Source organism: Bufo bufo, chromosome 6 (genome assembly GCF_905171765.1).
Source record: "Bufo bufo chromosome 6, aBufBuf1.1, whole genome shotgun sequence".
Classification (NCBI taxonomy): domain Eukaryota; kingdom Metazoa; phylum Chordata; class Amphibia; order Anura; family Bufonidae; genus Bufo; species Bufo bufo.
Genome location: NC_053394.1, coordinates 328,427,017 through 328,448,842, shown reverse-complemented (window position 1 = coordinate 328,448,842; position 21,826 = coordinate 328,427,017). Strand labels below are relative to the sequence as shown.

The 21,826-nt window shown below is 44.4% G+C and overlaps 1 protein-coding gene across 2 annotated transcripts in view; it reads right to left on the bottom strand.

Annotated features, from left to right (window-relative positions):
* LOC121003173 (CMP-N-acetylneuraminate-beta-galactosamide-alpha-2,3-sialyltransferase 2-like) overlaps nucleotides 1-21,826 on the bottom strand; it is a 74,785-nt gene that overhangs the window by 15,121 nt on the left and 37,838 nt on the right. For both annotated transcript variants that reach the window (XM_040434804.1, XM_040434805.1), the window contains 2 exons: nucleotides 18,398-18,591; nucleotides 3,215-3,394 (listed from right to left, as the gene is read on the bottom strand). In XM_040434804.1, the coding sequence (XP_040290738.1) occupies nucleotides 3,215-3,394; nucleotides 18,398-18,591 (374 nt within the window). The remainder of the gene's footprint in view (nucleotides 1-3,214; nucleotides 3,395-18,397; nucleotides 18,592-21,826) is intronic.

Sequence of the window (21,826 nt, the reverse complement as noted above, 5' to 3'; positions counted from 1 at the left end):
AAACAGAAATGGCTACTGGGACTGACAAACAGAAATGGCGGCTGGTAGATCAGACTGCTGACAGGGGTTCCTTGCTATATGTCTGATAGTACTGTGACTGACGAACAGAAATGGCGGCGCTCCGACCTGCTTGCCAGCGTGCAGGTGACATGTGGAGCGTCGTGTCCTGATTGGTCGGCGCACTGGTGTAAGCGGTGCGGGGGGGGTTATTATTAGGGTTATTGCTGCAGTATTTAAATCTTTTGCTAGAGGTAGTTGTGCATTATGTGTGTGTGTGTGTGTGTGTGTGTGTGTGTGTGTGTGTGTGTGTGTATGTGGGTGTATATATATATATATATATATATATATATATATGTATATATATATATTACTCTTTTTAATGAGGCAAGGTAACCAAAAAATGGCTGTTCTGGCACAGTTTTTGTTTTGTTTTGTTTTTTTACAATGTTCACCTGACAGAGTAGATAATGTGATATTTTTATAGAGCAGGTCGTAACGATGTTGCGATACCTAAGTATTTAATTTATTTTATTATGGATTTACACAATAAAAATTTTATTGAAAAAAAAAAACGTTCTTGTGTTTCCATTTTCTGAAAGCCATATTTTTTATTTTTTTTGGGCGATTGTCTTAGGTAGGGTCATATTTATTGCTGGAAGAGATGATGGTTTGATTAATACAATTTTGGGGCACATGAATTTTTGATCGCTTGGTATTACACTTTTTGTGATGTCAGGTGATAAAAAGAAAAAGGCTTTTTTGGCACTTTTTTTTTTTTTTTTTTTACGACGTTCACCAGACGGGTTGGATCACATACTATTTTTATTGAGCAGGTTGTTACGGACACTGCGATGCCTAAAATGTGCATTTTTTTTTTATCTTACACAATAAAAGCATTTTTGAAAAATAAATCATGCTTTTGTGTTTCCATTTTCTGAAAGCCATATTTTTTTATTTTTTGGGCGATTTTCTTATGTAGGGGCTCATTTTTTGCGTGATGAGAGGACAGTTTGATTGGTACCATTATGGGGCACATATGACTTTTTGATTGCTTGGTATTACACTTTTTGTGATGTAAGCTGATTAAAAAAAAATTATTATATATTTTTTTTATGGTCTTCACCAGATGGGTTGGATCATTAACCCTTCAAGCATTGAGCCGCTGCCAGGGCAGAGCAGGACCTAAGGACCGCGGCATGGAAGGGGTTAAACAGTTATTTGAAGCAGTGTGTCAGCGTTGTGTCCTGATTGGTCGGCACGATGCTGTGTTTGGATTGGTTGCCCCGCTTGCGCATGCCCAGTGCAAAACTGGTGACACAGACACAGCGCACATACACTACGCTTTTATTATATAGGATTATTATTGTCACAATGTATGACAGATAGACATTACAAATTTACATACCATTGATACATTTTTTACCTTTGGTGAGCTTCCCTGCCTCCTGCAAACCTGGTTAGTAACTTTTACAGCTGTCACATAACTACCTAGGTGTTAGATGACAACGAGTCCAGTTTAGGTTTAAAAATAGTATAATTTTCATTTTTCGGTCATTTAATTTCTCAGCCTTTTTTTTTGTGGTATTTTCTTGTCGATTTTAGTCATAGTTATGGTAAACTATATGTTTATACACCCTGTACAGAATTGATAGGCAAATGAGTATTTTGACCACATCATCCTCTTTATGCATGTTGTCTTACTCTAAGCTGTATAGGCTCGAAAGCCTACTACCAATTAAGCATATTAGGTGATGTGCATCTCTGTAATGAGAAGGGGTGTGGTCTAATGACATCAACACCCTATATCAGGTGTGCATAATTATTAGGCAACTTCCTTTCCTTTGGCAAAATGGGTCAAAAGAAGGACTTGACAGGCTCAGAAAAGTCAAAAATAGTGAGATATCTTGCAGAGGGATGCAGCACTCTTAAAATTGCAAAGCTTCTGAAGCGTGATCATCGAACAATCAAGCGTTTCATTCAAAATAGTCAACAGGGTCGCAAGAAGCGTGTGGAAAAACCAAGGCGCAAAATAACTGCCCATGAACTGAGAAAAGTCAAGCGTGCAGCTGCCAAGATGCCACTTGCCACCAGTTTGGCCATATTTCAGAGCTGCAACATCACTGGAGTGCCCAAAAGCACAAGGTGTGCAATACTCAGAGACATGGCCAAGGTAAGAAAGGCTGAAAGACGACCACCACTGAACAAGACACACAAGCTGAAACGTCAAGACTGGGCCAAGAAATATCTCAAGACTGATTTTTCTAAGGTTTTATGGACTGATGAAATGAGAGTGAGTCTTGATGGGCCAGATGGATGGGCCCGTGGCTGGATTGGTAAAGGGCAGAGAGCTCCAGTCCGACTCAGACGCCAGCAAGGTGGAGGTGGAGTACTGGTTTGGGCTGGTATCATCAAAGATGAGCTTGTGGGGCCTTTTCGGGTTGAGGATGGAGTCAAGCTCAACTCCCAGTCCTACTGCCAGTTTCTGGAAGACACCTTCTTCAAGCAGTGGTACAGGAAAAAGTCTGCATCCTTCAAGAAAAACATGATTTTCATGCAGGACAATGCTCCATCACACGCATCCAAGTACTCCACAGAGTGGCTGGCAAGAAAGGGTATAAAAGAAGAAAATCTAATGACATGGCCTCCTTGTTCACCTGATCTGAACCCCATTGAGAACCTGTGGTCCATCATCAAATGTGAGATTTACAAGGAGGGAAAACAGTACACCTCTCTGAACAGTGTCTGGGAGGCTGTGGTTGCTGCTGCACGCAATGTTGATGGTGAACAGATGAAAACACTGACAGAATCCATGGATGGCAGGCTTTTGAGTGTCCTTGCAAAGAAAGGTGGCTATATTGGTCACTGATTTGTTTTTGTTTTGTTTTTGAATGTCAGAAATGTATATTTGTGAATGTTGAGATGTTATATTGGTTTCACTGGTAAAAATAAATAATTGAAATGGGTATATATTTGTTTTTTGTTAAGTTGCCTAATAATTATGCACAGTAATAGTCACCTGCACACACAGATATCCCCCTAAAATAGCTAAAACTAAAAACAAACTAAAAACTACTTCCAAAAATATTCAGCTTTGATATTAATGAGTTTTTTGGGTTCATTGAGAACATGGTTGTTGTTCAATAATAAAATTAATCCTCAAAAAGACAACTTGCCTAATAATTCTGCACTCCCTGTATGTACTGTGGTTACTTACAACTTTATCTCTCCAGTTGAAAGTGCACTAGTAATCCACCTTAGGTCTTGGAGTTTGAAAGGGACCAGGACTAAGTGAACTCCGTGTGGAAGGTGCATGGCACTTTCTGGGTACATAAAATGGTGGGTCGTTCTGGAGCCGACATCTGCCTCAAAGCCAGAGGTGCGAGCCCCATTCATTCTGTTAAGAGATAGAATATGAAATCCATTATACAGAACGACAATGAAAATGAAAAATGCACAATGAGCACAATAGGAACAGACAGAGATTTGCTAGTTACTGGCATTATTTTGGTTTTGTTATTTGACCTTTTTATGAGAACATTCCAGATATAAGATTTTATAATTTATGGGAACATTCCAGATATAGTATAAGATTTATTAATTTATTACTACTATGATAAACATATTTGTAAAACATATTTTTATTCGTAATCTATATTGAAAAAAATCCTGAAATCTTGCAGATTTCACACTGTCAGGCCTCTTTCACACTACCGTATGGCTATTTCAGTGTTTTGCGGTCCGTTTTTCACGGATACGTTGTTCTGTTTTTTTGTTTCCGTTGTGTTTCCGTTCCGTTTTTCCATTCCGTTTTTCCATATGGAATATACAGTATACAGTAATTACATATAAAACATTGGGCTGGGCATAACATTTTCAGAAGATGGTTCCGCTAAAAAACGGAACGTATACGGAAGACATACGGATGCATTTCCGTATGTGTTCCGTTTTTTTTGTGGACCCATTGACTTGAATGGAGCCATGGAACGTGATTTGCGGGCAATAATAGGACATGTTCTATCTTTCAACGGAATGGAAAAACGGATATACGGAAACGGAATGCATACGGAGTACATTAAGTTTTTTTTTGCGGAACCATTGAAATGAATGGTTCCGTATACGGAACGCAAAATACAGCCCGCAAAACGGAAAAAAAAATGGTAGTGTGAAAGAGGCCTCACACCGATCTTTTCTGGGAGAGATTCTGTGGTTTTCTCAGAAGGTCAGAATTGCAAAAGAAAGTAACACGGACAGGATGACACCATGGACAAGAAGTGATGTGGACAGCTGAACTCCTCCAGCCCTGATCTTTTTCCTTTAAAGGCTATGGACACTTTTGAATCCATTTTTAAAGGGGTTGGTCACTTTATATTAACATTTACAAATGTGCTGGATACAGAACTATATTGTTATCAGGACTGTGTTGCCAGCTCCGATGTAAGCATTGTGGTCCTGTCATGGCTGCCGATGGAGGGTCATGTGACTAGACCAGTCCATTAGTAGTCTCCATTGAAGAACACTTTGCATGGCAAGGGTAAGCAGCATACGCTTAGTGTTGCTCAATGGAGGCCACAGATGGACGAGTCTAGTCTGAATGAGTAACATTTGTAGATGCTAATATGGTCAACCCTTTTAAAAATAACAAATAAAAATATGTTTCTAATTAAGTTTAATACTAACATAGTTTATAAAGCTGAAAAAAGACATCTGTCCATCCAGTTCAGCATGTTACGCTGCAAGTTGATCTAGAGGAAGGCAAAAAAAAACAAAAAACTGTGAGGTAGAAGCCAATTTTCCCCACTTTAGGGGAATAAAAAATTCCTTCCCGACTCCAATCAGGCAATCAGACTAACTTCCTGGATCAACGACCACTCCAGAAATCTAGTGTCTATAACTTGTAATATTATTAGACTCCAGAAATAAAAGGAGTCTCTCACCAGCAGCCTCCCTAGCATAGGGATATCTGTGGTTCACCTGATTAAAACACAGATTTTCTTCTATTGACACGAGGCTCCGTTCCTGAGTTAGAATACTTTTTCTTAGGCCTCATGCACACGACCGTATTTTTTAACGGTCCGCAAAACGGGGTTCCGTTGGTCCGTGATCCGTGACCGTTTTTTCGTCCGTGGGTCTTCCTTGATTTTTGGAGGATCCAGGGACATGAAAAAAAAGTCGTTTTGGTGTCCGCCTGGCCGTGCAGAGCCAAACGGATCCGTCCTGAATTACAATGCAAGTCAATGGGGACGGATCCGTTTGACGTTGACACAATATTGCGCAATTTCAAACGGATCCGTCCCCCATTGACTTTCAATGTAAAGTCAGGAGTTAATATACCATAGGATCGGAGTTTTCTCCAATCCGATGGTATATTTTAACTTGAAGCGTCCCCATCACCATGGGAACGCCTCTATGTTAGAATATACCATCAGATTTGAGTTACATCGTGAAACTCAGATCCGACAGTATATTCTAACACAGAGGCGTTCTCATAGTGATGGGGACGCTTCTAGTTAGAATATACTATGAACTGTGTACATGACTGCCCCCTGCTGCCTGGCAGCACCCGATCTTTTACAGGGGGCTGTGATCAGCACAATTAACCCTTCAGGTGCCGCACCTGAAGGGGTTAATTGTGCGTATCATAGCCCCCTGTAAGAGATCAGGGGCTTCCAGGCAGCAGGGGGCAGACCCCCCTCCCTCCCCAGTTTGAATATCATTGGTGGCCAGTGTGCGGCCCCCCCGGCCCCCCCTCTATTGTAATATCATTGGTGGCCAGTGTGCGGCCTCCGTCGGCCCCCCTCCCTCCCTTTATTGTAATATCATTGGTGGCCAGTGTGCGGCCTCCGTCGGCCCCCCCCTCCCTCTCTTTATTATAATATCATTGGTGGCCAGCGTGCGGACACCCCCCTATTGTAATATCATTGGTGGCCAGTGTGCGGCCTCCGTCGCCCCCCCTCTATTGTAATATCATTGGTGGCCAGTGTGCGGCCTCCCCTCTCCCCCCCCCTGCCCGATCATTGGTGGCAGCGGAGATTTCCGATCGGAGTCCCAGTTTAATCGCTGGGGCTGCGATCGGTAACCATGGCAACCAGGACGCTACTGCAGGCCTGGTTGCCATGGTTACTTAGCAATATTACAATATTAGAAGCATCATACTTACCTGCTGCGCTGTCTGTGACCGGCCGGTAGCTCCTCCTACTGGTAAGTGACAGCTCTGTGCGGCGCATTGCTTAATGATCTGTCACTTACCAGTAGGAGGAGCTACCGGCCGGTCACAGACAGCGCAGCAGGTAAGTATGATGCTTCTAATATTGTAATATTGCTAAGTAACCATGGCAACCAGGCCTGCAGTAGCGTCCTGGTTGCCATGGTTACCGATCGGAGCCCCAGCGATTAAACTGGGACTCCGATCGGAACTCTCCGCTGCCACCAATGATCGGGCAGGGGGGGGGAGAGGGGAGGCCGCAGACTGGCCACCAATGATATTAATACAATAGAGGGGGAGCCGGGGGGGGCGCACACTGACCACCAATGATAATACAATAGAGGGAGGGAGGGGGGGCCGCACACTGGCCACCAATGATAATACAATAGAGGGAGGGAGGGGGGGCACACTGGCCACCAATGATATTACAATAGAGGGAGGGAGGGGAGGGAGGGAGGGGGTCCGGGGGAGGCCGCACACTGGCCACCAATGATATTCAAACTGGGGAGGTAGGGGGGTCTGCCCCCTGCTTCCTGGAAGCCCCTGATCTCTTATAGGGGGCTATGATATGCACAATTAACCCCTCAGGTGCAGCACCTGAGGGGTTAATTGTGCGGATCACAGCCCCCTGTAAGAGATCGGGTGCTGCCAGGCAGCAGGGGGCAGTCATGTACACAGTTCGTAGTATATTCTAACTAGAAGCATCCCCATCACTATGGGAACGCCTCTGTGTTAGAATATACTGTCGGATATGAGTTTTCACAAAGTGAAAACTCATCTCTGAAAAAGCTTTTATGCAGACGGATCTTCGGATCCGTCTATATGAAAGTAACCTACGGCCACGGATCACGGACGCGGATGCCAATCTTGTGTGCATCCGTGTTCTTTCACGGACCCATTGACTTGAATGGGTCCGTGAACCGTTGTCCGTCAAAAAAATAGGACAGGTCCTATTTTTTTGACGGACAGGAAACACGGATCACGGATGCGGCTGCAAAACGGTGCATTTTCCGATTTTTCCACGGACCCATTGAAAGTCAATGGGTCCGCGAAAAAAAATGGAGAAAGGCACAACGGCCACGGATGCACACAACGGTCGTGTGCATGAGGCCTTAATATGGGATTTAGGCCTCTGGTGTAACCAGGGCATCACTGTTCCTCTCATTGCACCCAGACTCTGCTCCTTTCTGTTGTCAGACCTAGTGATGAGCGGCAGGGGCAATATTCGAATTTGCAATATTTCACGAATATTTGTCATATATTTTATCAAGATTATTTTCTTGATTGCAAAAATAGTCAATTTAATATTCGCGTAATGCGCGCGCAATACAGGCGTGGGTCACTGTTGCTACATTTTCCAAGCTGCTAGAAGTTTCCTAAGACTGGAGAAAATGGTTGACACGGCAGAACATTACAATAGCTTTATATGCAGATAGAGTGCTCCAATATATTTGCGATTACGCAAATCGGCAATTAATGATGCGCCTATTTTTGCGCAATGCGTGCAACTTCACATTTTAGCAGGTCTGACTACATATTACTGACTGGTGCACTAAGTATTGTGACATCACAGCACTATGTCTGTAGCATATATGGACAGCAGAGAAACAGTAATTCCTATCACACTACCTAACACCCTGCACTGGAACCTATCAGCTATACTATATCACTATCTAACCTACACTGACTATTTCTCACTAACTATCTGTATTATATATATATATATATATATATATATATATATATAAGCTATCTAACTATCTATCTAATGTAGTGTGGAAAGCACAGAACAAAGCAATGACACTGCTCTTTCTCTCTCAGAACTGCAAAAAACTGCAGAAAATGGCCGCTGGGGAGTTTCTTATATAGTAAGGGGTAGGCAACTTTCCTGTTGGTTGCTAGGGACGTTGCTAAGCTCAGACAAAGACATTGCAGCCTTCTCATTGGCCCACAAGCAAGAAGGGAGGAGAATACGAATATATAGCACTATATTCTAAATCTTTGCAAATTCTCAAAGTTGCGATATTCGCGATTAAAATTCACGATTCGAATATTTGCGCCCAACACTAGTCAGGACCTCCCTCTCTGCTTTGCCACGGCCACAGAAAGCAGTGGAGCGCGGGTGCAACAAGAGCAATGAGGGCGCCCTTATTGCACCAACTGAGGATTAACAAAGGAAACCCGCTTTAATCAGATGAACTACAGCTGTGTGTCTATGCAAACAGTTGGCTGGGTGATCACTGGTGACAGTCATTTGACTTCTCCAGCAGCCATGCACAAATGCTACATGCAAGCTGCAGAAGGTCATTCAATGATAAATCTGTCATTCTCCCTGTCTGACGACTAGATCTCCAGCCCTTCTCTCTCCTCTCCTGAACAATCTAAGTTGATTTATAACCAAACCTAACACAAAATAACTAGTGTTGGGCGCGAATATTCAAATTGCGAATATAGCCACTTCGAGAATTCGCGAAGATTTATAATATAGTGCTATATATTCGTATTCTTGAATATTCTAGATTTTTTTTTTCATCGGTGAGCTCCCTTCTTGCTTGTGGGCCAATGAGAAGGCTGCAATGTCTTTGTCAGAGCTTAACAACATCCCTAGCAACCAATAGGAAACTTGCCTTCCCCTTACTATACAAGAACCTCCCCAGCAGCCATTTTCTGCAGTATTTTGCAGTTCTGAGAGAGAGAGCAGTGACATTGCTGTGCTCTGTGCTTTAACTGATTAATTTCTGAGCCAGCCTACATCTATTTGATATTATTTTTCTAAGGACACCTTAGACCTTTCTTTTGTGCCATTCGATGATGGATATGATATTAAAAAAATATATATTTAAGGAAAAACAGAAAATTATGAAAAAATAAATATTTTTTACTTTCTTATCAATTTTTTCCCCCCGCTATTACAAAAGGTTTCAAGACAAAACATTTCTAAAACCATTCCCGTACGCTTGTACCCTGAAAATGGACGCTAATTATGTAATTTATCTAATTGCTGGGCCCGCTGCAAGACTTCATAAGGCCTCATACACATGGCCGTTGCCCAGCCGTGGCCTTATTGTGGCCCACAATCCGAAGCTGCGGTACGGAACGGAGGCACTGAACCCCACGGAAACACTACAGAGTGCTTCCGTGGCGTCTCTGTCTGTGCCTCCGCACCACAAAAAAATAGAAAATGTTCTATTTGTTTGCGGTGCGGACGGATCACGGACCCATTCAAGTTAAATGGGTCTCGATCTGTCCCAGCCGCCACACGGACGTTACCCGTGCATTGTGGACAGCAAATTGCAGTTCACAACAGCCGTGTGCATGAGGCCTAAGACTGGAGCGCATTTTGGCGGCCTATTTTTGTATTGCTGGTTCTATAGCACCATACTGCCAGAAAAATCTTGTACAACGCCAAGCCCCTTCAAAGTGACTTTTTTTATGTTATTCATCTTGGGGAAATTTGGGAAATTTTTTAAGTGAATTAACCCCTTTCTGCCACAGTCAAGGCAGGAAGAGCTTAATTCCCAGCCTGCAGGCTCACATTTCATTTTAAAGCCAGCAGGTGGCGCTGTTACCTAACAAAAAGGGCTCACTGTCGACTTTTAGATTTTAAGCGTCTATTACTGTGTGACCGCTACCGCTGTCCACGGCACTTCTCCCTGTGACTGCAGCTGTCTAATGACATCGCTTTTATACGTTGGGTTACAGATAAGAGCCTACCGCCGTGACGGTAGGCAAGTGGTTAAATAATCAACCAATTTTTTTATATGAACATAACCTGGTTGAAATGCTGTACCCTGCCTATCTATATGCAATGAAGTCAGTGTATTGTGCCATGTGCCATTTTTGCAGGAGATCCACCGGGGAAGTCACCCGTTCCCCTGTGTGCCAGTCCAAGCCTGCATATATTCTTTATTACAGGTCAATCACCTGAGTTGTTTTGAAACTGGACAACCCCTTTAAGGTTTTGATGTGGTGTAGTAAAGGTACTGACTTGAATCCTATGGAGATGTTGAGGCAAGACTTCATCTTCAATGACCCTCCAATGTGGAGCCCCATTGGGGCCAACCGCACCAGCATATGGTCTCACAAGGGGTCTGAGGATCTCATCTCGGTACCTAATGGCAGTCAGGCTACCTCTGGCGAGCACATGGAGGGCTGTGCGGCCCTCCAAAGAAATGCCACCCCACACCATTACTGACCTAATGCCAAATCGGTCATGCTGGAGGATGTTGCAGGCAACAGAACGTTCTCCACGGCGTCTCCAGACTCTGTCACGTCTGTCACATGTGCTCAGTGTGAACCTGCTTTCATCTGTGAAGAGCACAGGGCGCCAGTGGCAAATTTGCCAATCTTGGTGTTTTCTGGCAAATGCCAAACGTCCTGCACGGTGTTGGGCTGTAAGCACAACCCCCACCTGTGGACGTCGGGCCCTCATATCACCCTCATGGAGTCTGTTTCTGACCGTTTGAGCAGACACATGCACATTTGTGGCCTGCTGGAGATCATTTTGCAGGGCTCTGGCAGTGCTCCTCCTGTTCCTCCTTGCACAAAGGCGGAGGTAGCGGTCCTGCTTCTGGGTTGTTGCCCTCCTACGGCCTCCTCCACGTCTCCTGATGTACTGGCCTGTCTCCTGGTAGCGCCTCCATGCTCTGGACACTACGCTGACAGACACAGCAAACCTTCTTGCCACAGCTCGCATTGATGTGCCATCCTGGATAAGCTGCACTACCTGATCCACTTGTGTGGGTTGTAGACTCCGTCTCATGCTACCACTAGAGTGAAAGCACCGCCCGCATTCAAAAGTGACCAAAACATCAGCCAGGAAGCATAGGAACTGAGAAGTGGTCAGGTCACCACCTGCAGCACCACTCCTTTATTGGGTGTGTCTTGCTAATTGCCTATAATTTCCACCAGTTGTCTATCCCATTTGCACAACAGCATGTGAAATTGATTGTCACTCAGTGTTGTTTCCTAAGTGGACAGTTTGATTTCACAGAAGTGTGATTGACTTGGAGTTACATTGTGTTGTTTAAGTGTTCCCTTTATTTTTTTGAGCAGTGTATATGTCCAGGTTAATTCAAAATTTACCTCATGCTAGTAAATAAAATATATAAAATAAAGAAATCATCCCATACTCATGGGTTCTCCCACCCCAGCTCCGATCCCTCTGGAGGCTGCAGCAGTGATGTAGGGGTTTATGGAGCATGTCAGCTGCAACCAATCACTGTCCTCAGCGACTCTGCGCCGTCTACTGCGCAGGTCAGTGATTGGCTGCAGCGGTTATGTGCCATATGACTCGATATACAAGAGGATGGGAGCTGTGACCTGGTGTGATTATTGACAGGGTTTGGGCACATTTTTAAATAACTCTGACAGCCCCTTTAACCTAATTTGATAATTTTTTTAGCACAAAATACTTGCAATTCAATAAAAAAATAATGCAACGGTGTCCATAGCCTTTAACTAAACATCCTGCTTGTTCCTTGGGAAGGTCCGGCAGCACCCCATGCTCTGTAGTGCCAGAGTAGGTTTTCTTTATATACTTACTATGAGGTTGAGTTCTCCTGTAAACACCTCTTAAGCCTCCGTGTCAGTTATTTATGTAGCGTGATCAGATTCTACAGTTATGTGCAAATACAGTGACTCATGGGAGTACCATTAATCCTTTCATCAGGGACATTTCCCTCACACAGACTTGTAAAACCAAGCTTGGTACATGATGCAATCAGCCAGCCAGGAAGGTGATTCATAGAGGACACGCTCTTTAATAGCTTTCATGCAGTGCACTTTCTGAAGTATGTTCACACTGTGATAAGTATAGCACTTTCACCAATTCAAGGCCGGGGAAACCAAAACTGTACCACGTACATGCAGCCAGAGACAGAATGGAGTGGGGCATGCACTGAGCACACTGGCCAACGCTACAAGACTAGGGTGGCTGGGCAGTCTGGTTTCCTGTCCTCTGTTCGGCACAAGGCCTGGGCGGACACTAAGGTGCCCTATTTTTCTATGGCTCTTTGCTCAGGCAGCAGCATTACACTGCAGTCACAAACTGACTGACTGAGGGTTCTCTCACGCCCAGTCAGTGAATAGATCCAGCGGACATGTCACTCACTGAGGGGGAGAGAAGCACTCAGAGTCAGAGCCATGCGCAGCTCACCTGGAAGGTCTTTCAGTCTTTTTGTTTTTTATTTTGCTGGTCACCAGGAGAGGGGAGTGGCTTAGCATAGTTTGGAGCGTGGCTTAGCGGTGTTAGAGGCGTGACTTAGACAGTCATCCTTTTTGGGGTGAAGTTAGTGGCCACCCTATACAAGACTCAACAGGGCTGGGGACCGGTGTGCACAGGGTCGACGTCAGCACCCAGCATACCCGGGCAAGTGCTGGGGCCCACTGCTCCTGGGGGGGCCCAGTTCACTCATTACTGGAGCACAGGGAGCTAAGTCATATGAAAGCCTTTTTTTAGCAGCATGCAGAGTCCAGCTGCCTCTGTCCCCCTTACAAGTTTCAGTGCTGTGGAGCTTCAGACAACCCCCCCTCTTCTCTCCAGCAGAGCAGCACCTTACCTTACAAGCTTCAGACATGACCCTGCTACACAGGACGTGATGCCTAAGGAGGAGAGAGACCCCAGCAGAGCAGAAGTGTGAAGAGATGCAGAGGGAAACGCCAAATGGAAAAGGATTTAGGAAAACTAGAAGAATGCTCAGAACTCTGGAAACTGAAATTTAATGTGGATAAGTGCAAGATAATGCACCTGGGGCGTAAAAACCCAAGGGCAGAATATAGAATATTTGACACAGTCCTGACCTCAGTATCTGAGGAAAGGGATTTAGGAGTAATTATTTCAGAAGACTTAAAGGTGGGAAGACAATGTAATAGAGCAGCACGAAATGCCAGCAGAATGCTTGGATGTATAGGGAGAGGTATAAGCAGTAGAAAGAGTGAAGTGCTTATGCCGCTGTACAGAACACTGGTGAAATCTCACTTGGAGTATTGTGCACAGTACTGGAGGCCATATCTCCAGAAGGATATAGATACTCTAGAGAGAGTTCAGAGAAGAGCTACTAAACTAGTACGTGGATTGCAGGATAAAACTTACCAGGAAAGGTTAAAGGACCTTAATATGTATAGCTTGGAAGAAAGAAGAGGCAGAGGGGATATGATAGAAACTTTTAAATACATAAAGGGAATCAACTCGGTAAAGGAGGAGAGCATATTTAAAAGAAGAAAAACTACCACAAGAGGACACAGTTTTAAATTAGAGGGGCAAAGGTTTAAAAGTAATATAAGGAAGTATTACTTTACTGAGAGAGTAGTGGATGCATGGAATAGTTTGCCTGCAGAAGTGGTAGCTGCAAATACAGTGAAGGGGTTTAAGCATGCATGGGATAGGCATAAGGCCATCCTTCATATAAGATAGGGCCGGGGGCTATCCATAGTATTCAGTATATTGGGCAGACTAGATGGGCCAAATGGTTCTTATCTGCCGACACATTCTATGTTTCTACAAGTCTGCGAGTGAGTCTGCACTGTGACTGTCTCTTCTCTATGGAACTCTACAAGCTGCTGCTGGATGCTGCCCCCCATATCCTGTCCTATCTCATCCTCATTGAGCCCCTTCTGTCTCCTTTCCTCCCCCATGTATCCAGAGCTCCTGTTCCACCCTCCTATCTCCTATGGCTGCCCTGCACAGACCTCCTGCCACTACTTCTTGTATGAATCCCCCTCAGAGCCCCTTCCACCTACATGCTGTGTCCACCCCTCCTGTCCATCCAGGACCCCGGGCCCCTGTCTCAGTCCTCTGCCTCTCATTATGGTGGCGTCTGAAACGCATTCACCATAAGGACCTCTAACGTCACAGGGTCACGTGACTGTACCCCCCACCCCGTACTGTGCCCCCAGTTATTCCCTGTACTGTGTCCTCTTAAACCCTTTTATCCGGTCACTGTATGGTGGTGTTATCCAGTTACTGTATGGCAGTTTTATCTGGTCACTGTATGGAAGTATCCAGTCACTGTATGGAGGTGTTATCCAATAACTGTATGGCCATAACTGTATCCCCTTCCCTGCCCACGCTACCTTTTTTAGACCTGGCATGAGTGGGGAAAAGTTGCAGATTGCTGACCACCAGGACCAGGTTGTGCGCTCTGTCAGTACATGATGGCCTCCCTTCTCTGCTCCGCTTTGTACTATTGCTTATTCTGACACTAAGGCCGGGTTCACATCACATTTTTGCCATCCATTTAATGTATACCAAAAATGTATGCTTTAACAGATGCCTCAGACTGATGCTATACAGTGGCGGCCGTTCACCATACAGTTCCATAGTAAAAAACATATATGTTAACGTATGTATTTTTTTACTGGACTCTGCAGTATATGTATACAAAAACATGGTGTGCTGCACATTTGTACACGGTACCTTTTTTGTATACATCAAACGGATAGAAAAACGTGATGTGAACCCACTGGGGAAGTGAGGGGGTTCGTACAAAAAATTTGCTGTGGGCCCCAGTCAGTTCTAGCTAGTGAGGGCCCCTTACACAGTATAATGACCCCCAGTGACCCCCATACAGTATAATGATCCCCAGTGCTCTCTCCATACAGTATAAGCCCCAGGGTGGGGGCCACTGGGGGTCATTATTCTGAATGGGGAGCAACTGGGGGTCATTATTGTGAATGGAGGGCCACTGTAGGGTCATTATACTGTGTTGGGGGGGGGGGGCACTGAGATTTATCGCTCAAGGGCCCACATGAACCTGGAGCCGGCCCTGGGTGTGCAAACTATGCAACTGCACAGGATGCATTACAAGGGGGTGGCAGAGTTTTAACAGGCTGCTTAATAAAGCACCTGTTCTATAAGTAATAAATTGTGTGAGGTGCTTCTCCTCACATATTATAAAAATGAGATGCCTGCAGCCACCACTAGGGGGAGCTCAGTACATAAGAATTTATTCAGCTACCTTTGAATGGTATAGCTTTATAAATCTCTTTACAATGAGGTCCCCCTAGTGGCAGCTGCTGGTAACTGCAGTGGATTTATTGCTAGAAGAGAAGAACGAGTTCAGCGCTTGACTTCCCATCCCTCAAGCCCCAGTCATGGGGTCTGCCTTCATAGTAGGTACACCATTGGTGTTAGCTGATGTTAATAAGGACCTCCAGTCTGGTGGGCTGCTATCTCCTTCCCCCCTACTGTTCTGTGTCTGTTGAATGAACGGTGTAATGCTGTGCCCATCCCCCAAATGTAGCACTTGCTAGTCTTCTTTGCAAAGCTTTTATTTCATAATTCAGTTTGCAGTGTAAGGATCTGTTTCAGCATGTCCCAAGCCCTTGGCATCTGTTAACTGAAATGCATCTGTATTACAAAGCTGGATTTGGCAGACGATTGTTGGGATGGAAGTGTTCCCTCCTGGCAATCGCCTGCTCACTAGCGGAGGAGACTGCTGCTATTAGATGCAGTGATCTGCTCCTCAGCATGAGGGAGCGATCGCTATGCCATCGCTCATCCCCATGCTGTCTATTGGTTTGCCAGTGACACCATGATCTGAATTGCCTGATGATCGAGCATTTGTTCGTTCATCGGGCAATCATTGCCAGTATTACACTGCCAGATGATCGCTAACAAGTGTCCATACCAAAAATTGGTAGGTGTAATACAGGCTTTAGACTGTCGACTGAATTTGGGAATAAAAGCATTGCAAAGATGACTAGCTAGTGCGGGGATTAGTGTTACTCATGCAATCATGCAAATTTTCTATTAAATAACCCAAAACTAGCATTTATACTTGGCAACAGCTGGAGACAATTTATAAAGGGTGTGCCCCTGCTGTGCAGAATAAAAACTCCTCTGCGACTTTCAAGTGACATAATTACGATGAAGATCCAATTAAAAAGAAGAGCAGCCATTTATTTTAGTGCTGCTACACCTGCCGCCCCTCTGCAAAAGGGTGAAATCTGCAATGACAACCCACAGAAAGAACGGACACGATTTAAAATCCGCACCAGACACACACACGGATTTGTCTCCCCAGCATGTCGCTGCTGTAATACGCTGCAACATTTGCATCTGCAAACCCAAATATAAAATTTGCAGAGTGTGAACGTACCCCTAGGGTGGTTTCAGATTTCCTCCGCGAATTCCAGATAGTAACAGGAATGGCATCTAATAGCGCACCACACCACGACATCTGGTGTTGCTCCTGTGCGTCTCTGCATGATGGCAGTAGGCGCCCTCCAGCGAGTTCTGATGGGGCCATCATTAGTACCAAAGCAGAACCTGCTTTAATCACTGAACACTACTGTTTGCCATTAGTTCACAGGAGGAAAGCTGGAAAGCGCCTAGTGCCATCATGAATAGTGCAGGTGTCATGGTGTGGGGCACCATTACATGCCATGCCCATTCCCATATGGTATCGGTGCAAGAAACATTCACCAACCTTCACTATGTCCGGGACACACACTACCCATGCTACACAACGTGCACTTCAGGGTCTCCAGCAACTACTCTGGCTAGCTTGATCACCAGATCTCTCCCCCATCGAGAATTTCCGGGACTGGATGGGGTGATGGATCTCCCATGCACAGCAGCAAACAACCAGCGCAGCTGAACTTCAACTCCAAGTTGAAGGAGCTTGGAATGACATACCCCAGAAGATATTCAGCCAATATTACCATGCCAAAATGACAGCCTGTACCACAGCAAGGGGAGATGCCACCCCAGTATTAATGTGACCCTGCTAACACTTACACTTACCCTGCTAACAATAACACTTTCTGGATCTATTTGCTTTCATTGGGCCGGCCGCTACCATCTTGCTTTAAGATCTCTGGCGAAATCCTGTGCGCAGTGACCTTTGACATCATCACGCCGGCCAGTGTGATAACATCATTTCGGGCTGCGTGAGATTTCACGCCAGACCTTCAAGCAAGATGGCAGCGGACAGCCCAATGCGAGCAAATGGATCAGGTAAGTGTCACGCTTCGGTGTGGGAGGGAAACACCAAACCGAGCATAGGAGGGAAGAGGGGAACAGGGAATAAGGCCTGAGAACTAGAGAAGGAAAATGGACACCTCCTAGTGAAAACTCTAACCAAAATCCTGACTGACTACCAGTATGAACAGACCCCAAAAAGGTAGGCGAGTTCATACGCAGGAACACCTAGAGTCCTATCAAGCCCTATAAGACCCTGGTACTAATGGCAGGGACGAGACTACCTGTTACTCCATAAGGAAGGATGAACAGGAGTCTATTTCAGGCCTAATACAAACAATATGGAAATGCAACACACAGAACCCAAACAAAATACAAAAGGGAAAGGAAAGACTTAACTTCAAAAGGAGCAATGGAAGCACCAGGAACTCAGCAGAGATTCAACCACAATCTATCCAAGGGTCCAAACAGAATCTATAAACCGTACAGCATTGTGGGAGAAGCAACTATAATTAGAGAAGGTTCAATGACCCTAATAGCCACACCTGGGGAAAGAAGGTGAGGCAAGCACCAGAAACAACACAGACGTCATTTGATCCAAACGGAAAACATGTCAGATCAAACCACGTGTTGCCAGTCTCCCCGATCTCCTGCAACCTGTCGCGGGAATGTCTGTGACAGTTATTATTATTATATATATTTTTTAATTGTACGCTCTGTTTTTTATATCCGATGCTGAGATCAGCGATGAACCTGGCATCTGAGGGGTACAATGATGGGGGGCGCTCCCTGTCATTGCACCCACTACTTACAAAGAAACGCGCTTTGTGACAAAGTAATTCGTCACAAAGCAGATTTTTTTTGTAAAATACAGCAAAACAGCCGAATCAAATTTTTAAATACTTCGCTAAACACTGAGTATCATATATAGATGCATACCATATGACAGGATATAGCTATTAGAGCCACATAGGATGTAGATTTTATTGCATTTGGTCTTTTGACACTACGCAAGGCTTGAAAACCCTACCCCTGACATGAATCAAGAACTATGTTGTCATGAGATTCATCAGGCTTTAAGGGGTTGTCCAGCTTTTAAACAGTTTTTACCAGTTCCTATCTCCCCTCTGGACCTTTAGAAGAAAGGATACTTACCTGCTGCCCGCTAGCCACAGCGGTAATGTGTCTCCCAAGTGGCCGGTCAATCTATTTGCTGTAAACAATGTGATCCTTGTATATACATTCACAACACAATAAAAACAGGTTGCTACCTGATAACAAAACTGTGCGAATCAATTTTTTCTCCATGACGAGATGATCTGAGATTACCAGAATTCCCCACAACCGCACAGCTTCGGCACGGCCTGTTATACTGTTCTTCATATGGGTTCCCACTTGGAATAACTTTAAACAGTTGCTCTAGTACCCATGGGATGTGACTTGCATTGTTTAACCCTTGAAGTTTCTAGAAAGCATTTCATAACAAAAACGAATTACATTTTATTAATAAATAATTAAGGTAGTTATAATCAGAAACACATTTAAAGGGGTATAATCCCTCCACGGAATATGCAACAAATGTCTGAGATGAGAATTGCCCTTTCAAGATTGAACCTTTTTGAAGTGTTAAAGGGCATCTGGCAGCAGATTTGTACCTATGAAACTGGCTGTTCATATGTGTCCGCATTGCTGAGAAAATGATGTTTTAATATATACAAACAAGCCTCTAGGAGCAACGGGGGCGTTGTCATTACACCTAGAGGCTCCACTTTCTGTAATTGCCACGCCCCCTGTACTTTGATTGACAGGGTCAGGCATGATGATATTTTCACTTCCTGGACCATATCAAAGTGCAGAGGGTCCGGCAGTTGCAGAGAGAGCAGAGCCTATAGGTGTAACAGCAATGCCCCCATTGCTCCTAGAGGATCATTTGCATATATTAACATTATTTTTCTCAGCAATGCGGGCACATATGAACATAGGGGCAACACAGATGCCTTCAGCTGCCAAGTGCACATGTAACAGGTCAGCCAGTGTCATAGGTACAAATCTGCTGACAGATGCCCCTTTAACACTTCAAAAAGGCTCAATCTTTTCTTACTAAAACACAAAAATTTGGCACACGGCATGCACAACACTTTTTGTTGGAAACTGTGGCAGCAGACTGGCACATTTTGCTTAGTAACTCCCCAGTGTGTTTATACCATACTTTGCATCTTGTAGATACAAGTTATTTGAGTGTCAAAAGAGAGTAAATAGATGTAATCATTGCTTGTTGTACTTCCCGATTTCAAACATTTCCTGTAGACACCCTATAGGTGGATTGGCCATAGACCTTACAGGGGAATTTCCCGGTGGGCCAATGCCGAGGGTGCCGCCTGGGCCCTCCTCATAGCCGGCCAGTGGAAGTTATTGGGGATGCATTCTGTGCTGCTGGCAGTATTTTGGGATGGACTGTGGTATTTGGCTCTGTTAGGATGGTATATTGTGCCACAATATGGTATTGCTGGCCTTGCCTTCCATCAGTTTGGACTCAACTACAAAACGGGGCCAATTTTAGTATTTTTTCCAGGGCCACTTTGAATTTCCCGTCTGCCCCTGACTGCCCTAGTCTATAGTTTCTGGTAGCTTCTCTCTGCCCACTTCTGGTGGTTCATTATACCATGAGTGATTGCACGGAGTAGTTGTAAACCTTCATTTTTTTTCCATAACAGCATAGGCAAAAGGAAGAAAGTCTGTAATAAATCTTATCAGAGAAAGAAACTACCTTCCTACCTTAACAGGCTGCTCCTGTCCTGTCCCCTTCTTCGCTAACTCTCAATTCACTTCTCAATCTGTCTTCATAAAGGGTTCAAGTGCAACTTTGCTTCTGAGGCTCTTGTGCATCCACTAACCCAAGCGGCTTAAAACCAAAACCGTTAACGCTTCACAAGCTACAGATAAATCTCATATCTTTATTTGCAGAATGTGGCCATTGCTTGTGGTTTCTACAATGCAACCAAATTGATACCCTTAACATAATACAGGAGTCATGACAATATTTCATTATTTCTCTTCACATTTGTCGTAGAACATTTATTGTATTCTCTGTAAAATAAATCTGCAGCATCTTTTCTTACAACCCTGAATCAATGGTGGAATAGAATATGGGCAGTTTGGGCGGTCACCCATAATTAATTAATTGCAGTTTTTGCTATAAATTACAGCAAAAACTGCAAAAGATTTGCAACTTTCTGCAAGACCTGTGGATAGGCTTTGAAAAGGCTGGCCAGATGTCCAGCTTTAGGCCTGACAGTCCAGTTTCTGGGTTCCTGTTCTTCGCCCAGCTCAAGACCTGTGGATAGACTTTCAGGTGATCACATGACCTCTGAAGGTTCTCAAGCTATGCCCTTTCCACATGACCGTGTGTCTGTGATGACATCCGTGACAAGATGGTCAGTGTTTCATCCATGAAGATGCCCATCAAGGATCTGTATTTGGTCCATGTGTCTGTTTTTTGCCCTCCATGTGTCATCCATATTCTACGGACACTGCTTATCTGAAAATTATGGAACGCGCTGGCTATAACGGACCTGTAGACTTCAATAGGCGTGTTTTGTCTGCATCACTTACCAAAGTAGTACATGTCTTCATGATTTTTCCACTGACCCCGTGGAAAATCACTTGTGTGATCAAACATACTGGTGATCAAACTGGTGTTTGTTATTAGAGGTCTGTGGTAGGATTTTGGGGTCTGGTTTGGAGTCAGTTTAGAGTGTCTGTCCTGGGCCTGTATTTAGAGGATCTGGCTGGGAAAGGGGTAGAAGGGTCTCTGTGGTTATTTAAGTGGTCTGTTCTGTGTCTGTATTTACAGGATCTGGTTTGGGGGTCTGTATTGGTATAGAGTTTTTCCCTCAGTCTGGATTTAGAGGATCTGGATTGCGGGGAGAATCTGTATTTATTTGGGGGGTCTGGTCTGGGTCTATGTTTAGAGGACGTGATTTAGGTGTCTGTATTAGTTTAGGAAACCTGGTTTGGGTCGGTGTTTATTTAGGGGGTCTGGTCAGGGGTCTGTATTTGTTGCGGGGGAGGGGGGGTCTGCTCTGGGGATTGTATGGGCACAAGCAGTTGTGGCATATACATCCATGATGGTATGGTAATGCTTGATATGTGCAACAGATAATATTATTATTTTTTGTCTGCAATGTGAGTTTCTATTTACAAAATGTAGAAATGAATTGTATTAAACAACCTATAAGCAGGATCAACCCAATTAAAGCACACACAATAACGGGTAGGGTTGATACTGCTGATTTAAATTAACTCTTATGAAAATCAGTGGTTGCATTCCTGAGGGAAAAAAAGGACTTTTAATCTTTAAGCAAATGGAGGCTTCAGTGCACCACATTTGAAATCTGAGGAGTTGAGGGGCACCAAGGGGCTAGGCCTCGCTCCTCAGTGCACTAAAGCCCTCGTTTGCATAAAGAATAAAAGTATTTTTTTCTCTGGTACACTGCAACTGATTTTCACAAGACAGGTATCTTTTTAAAATCAGCAAGATCTCGAATGCCTGGTTTAATAGGGTTGATCCTGCTGACATATGCTGTTAAAAGGAACACTCCAGGCAAAGCTGATATATTGTGTTATGTCTAGCACAGGGACTCTTTATGATACACAGATTCTAAAAAAACACCTTGTGTCGTGTCCCACCACCTCAGGCC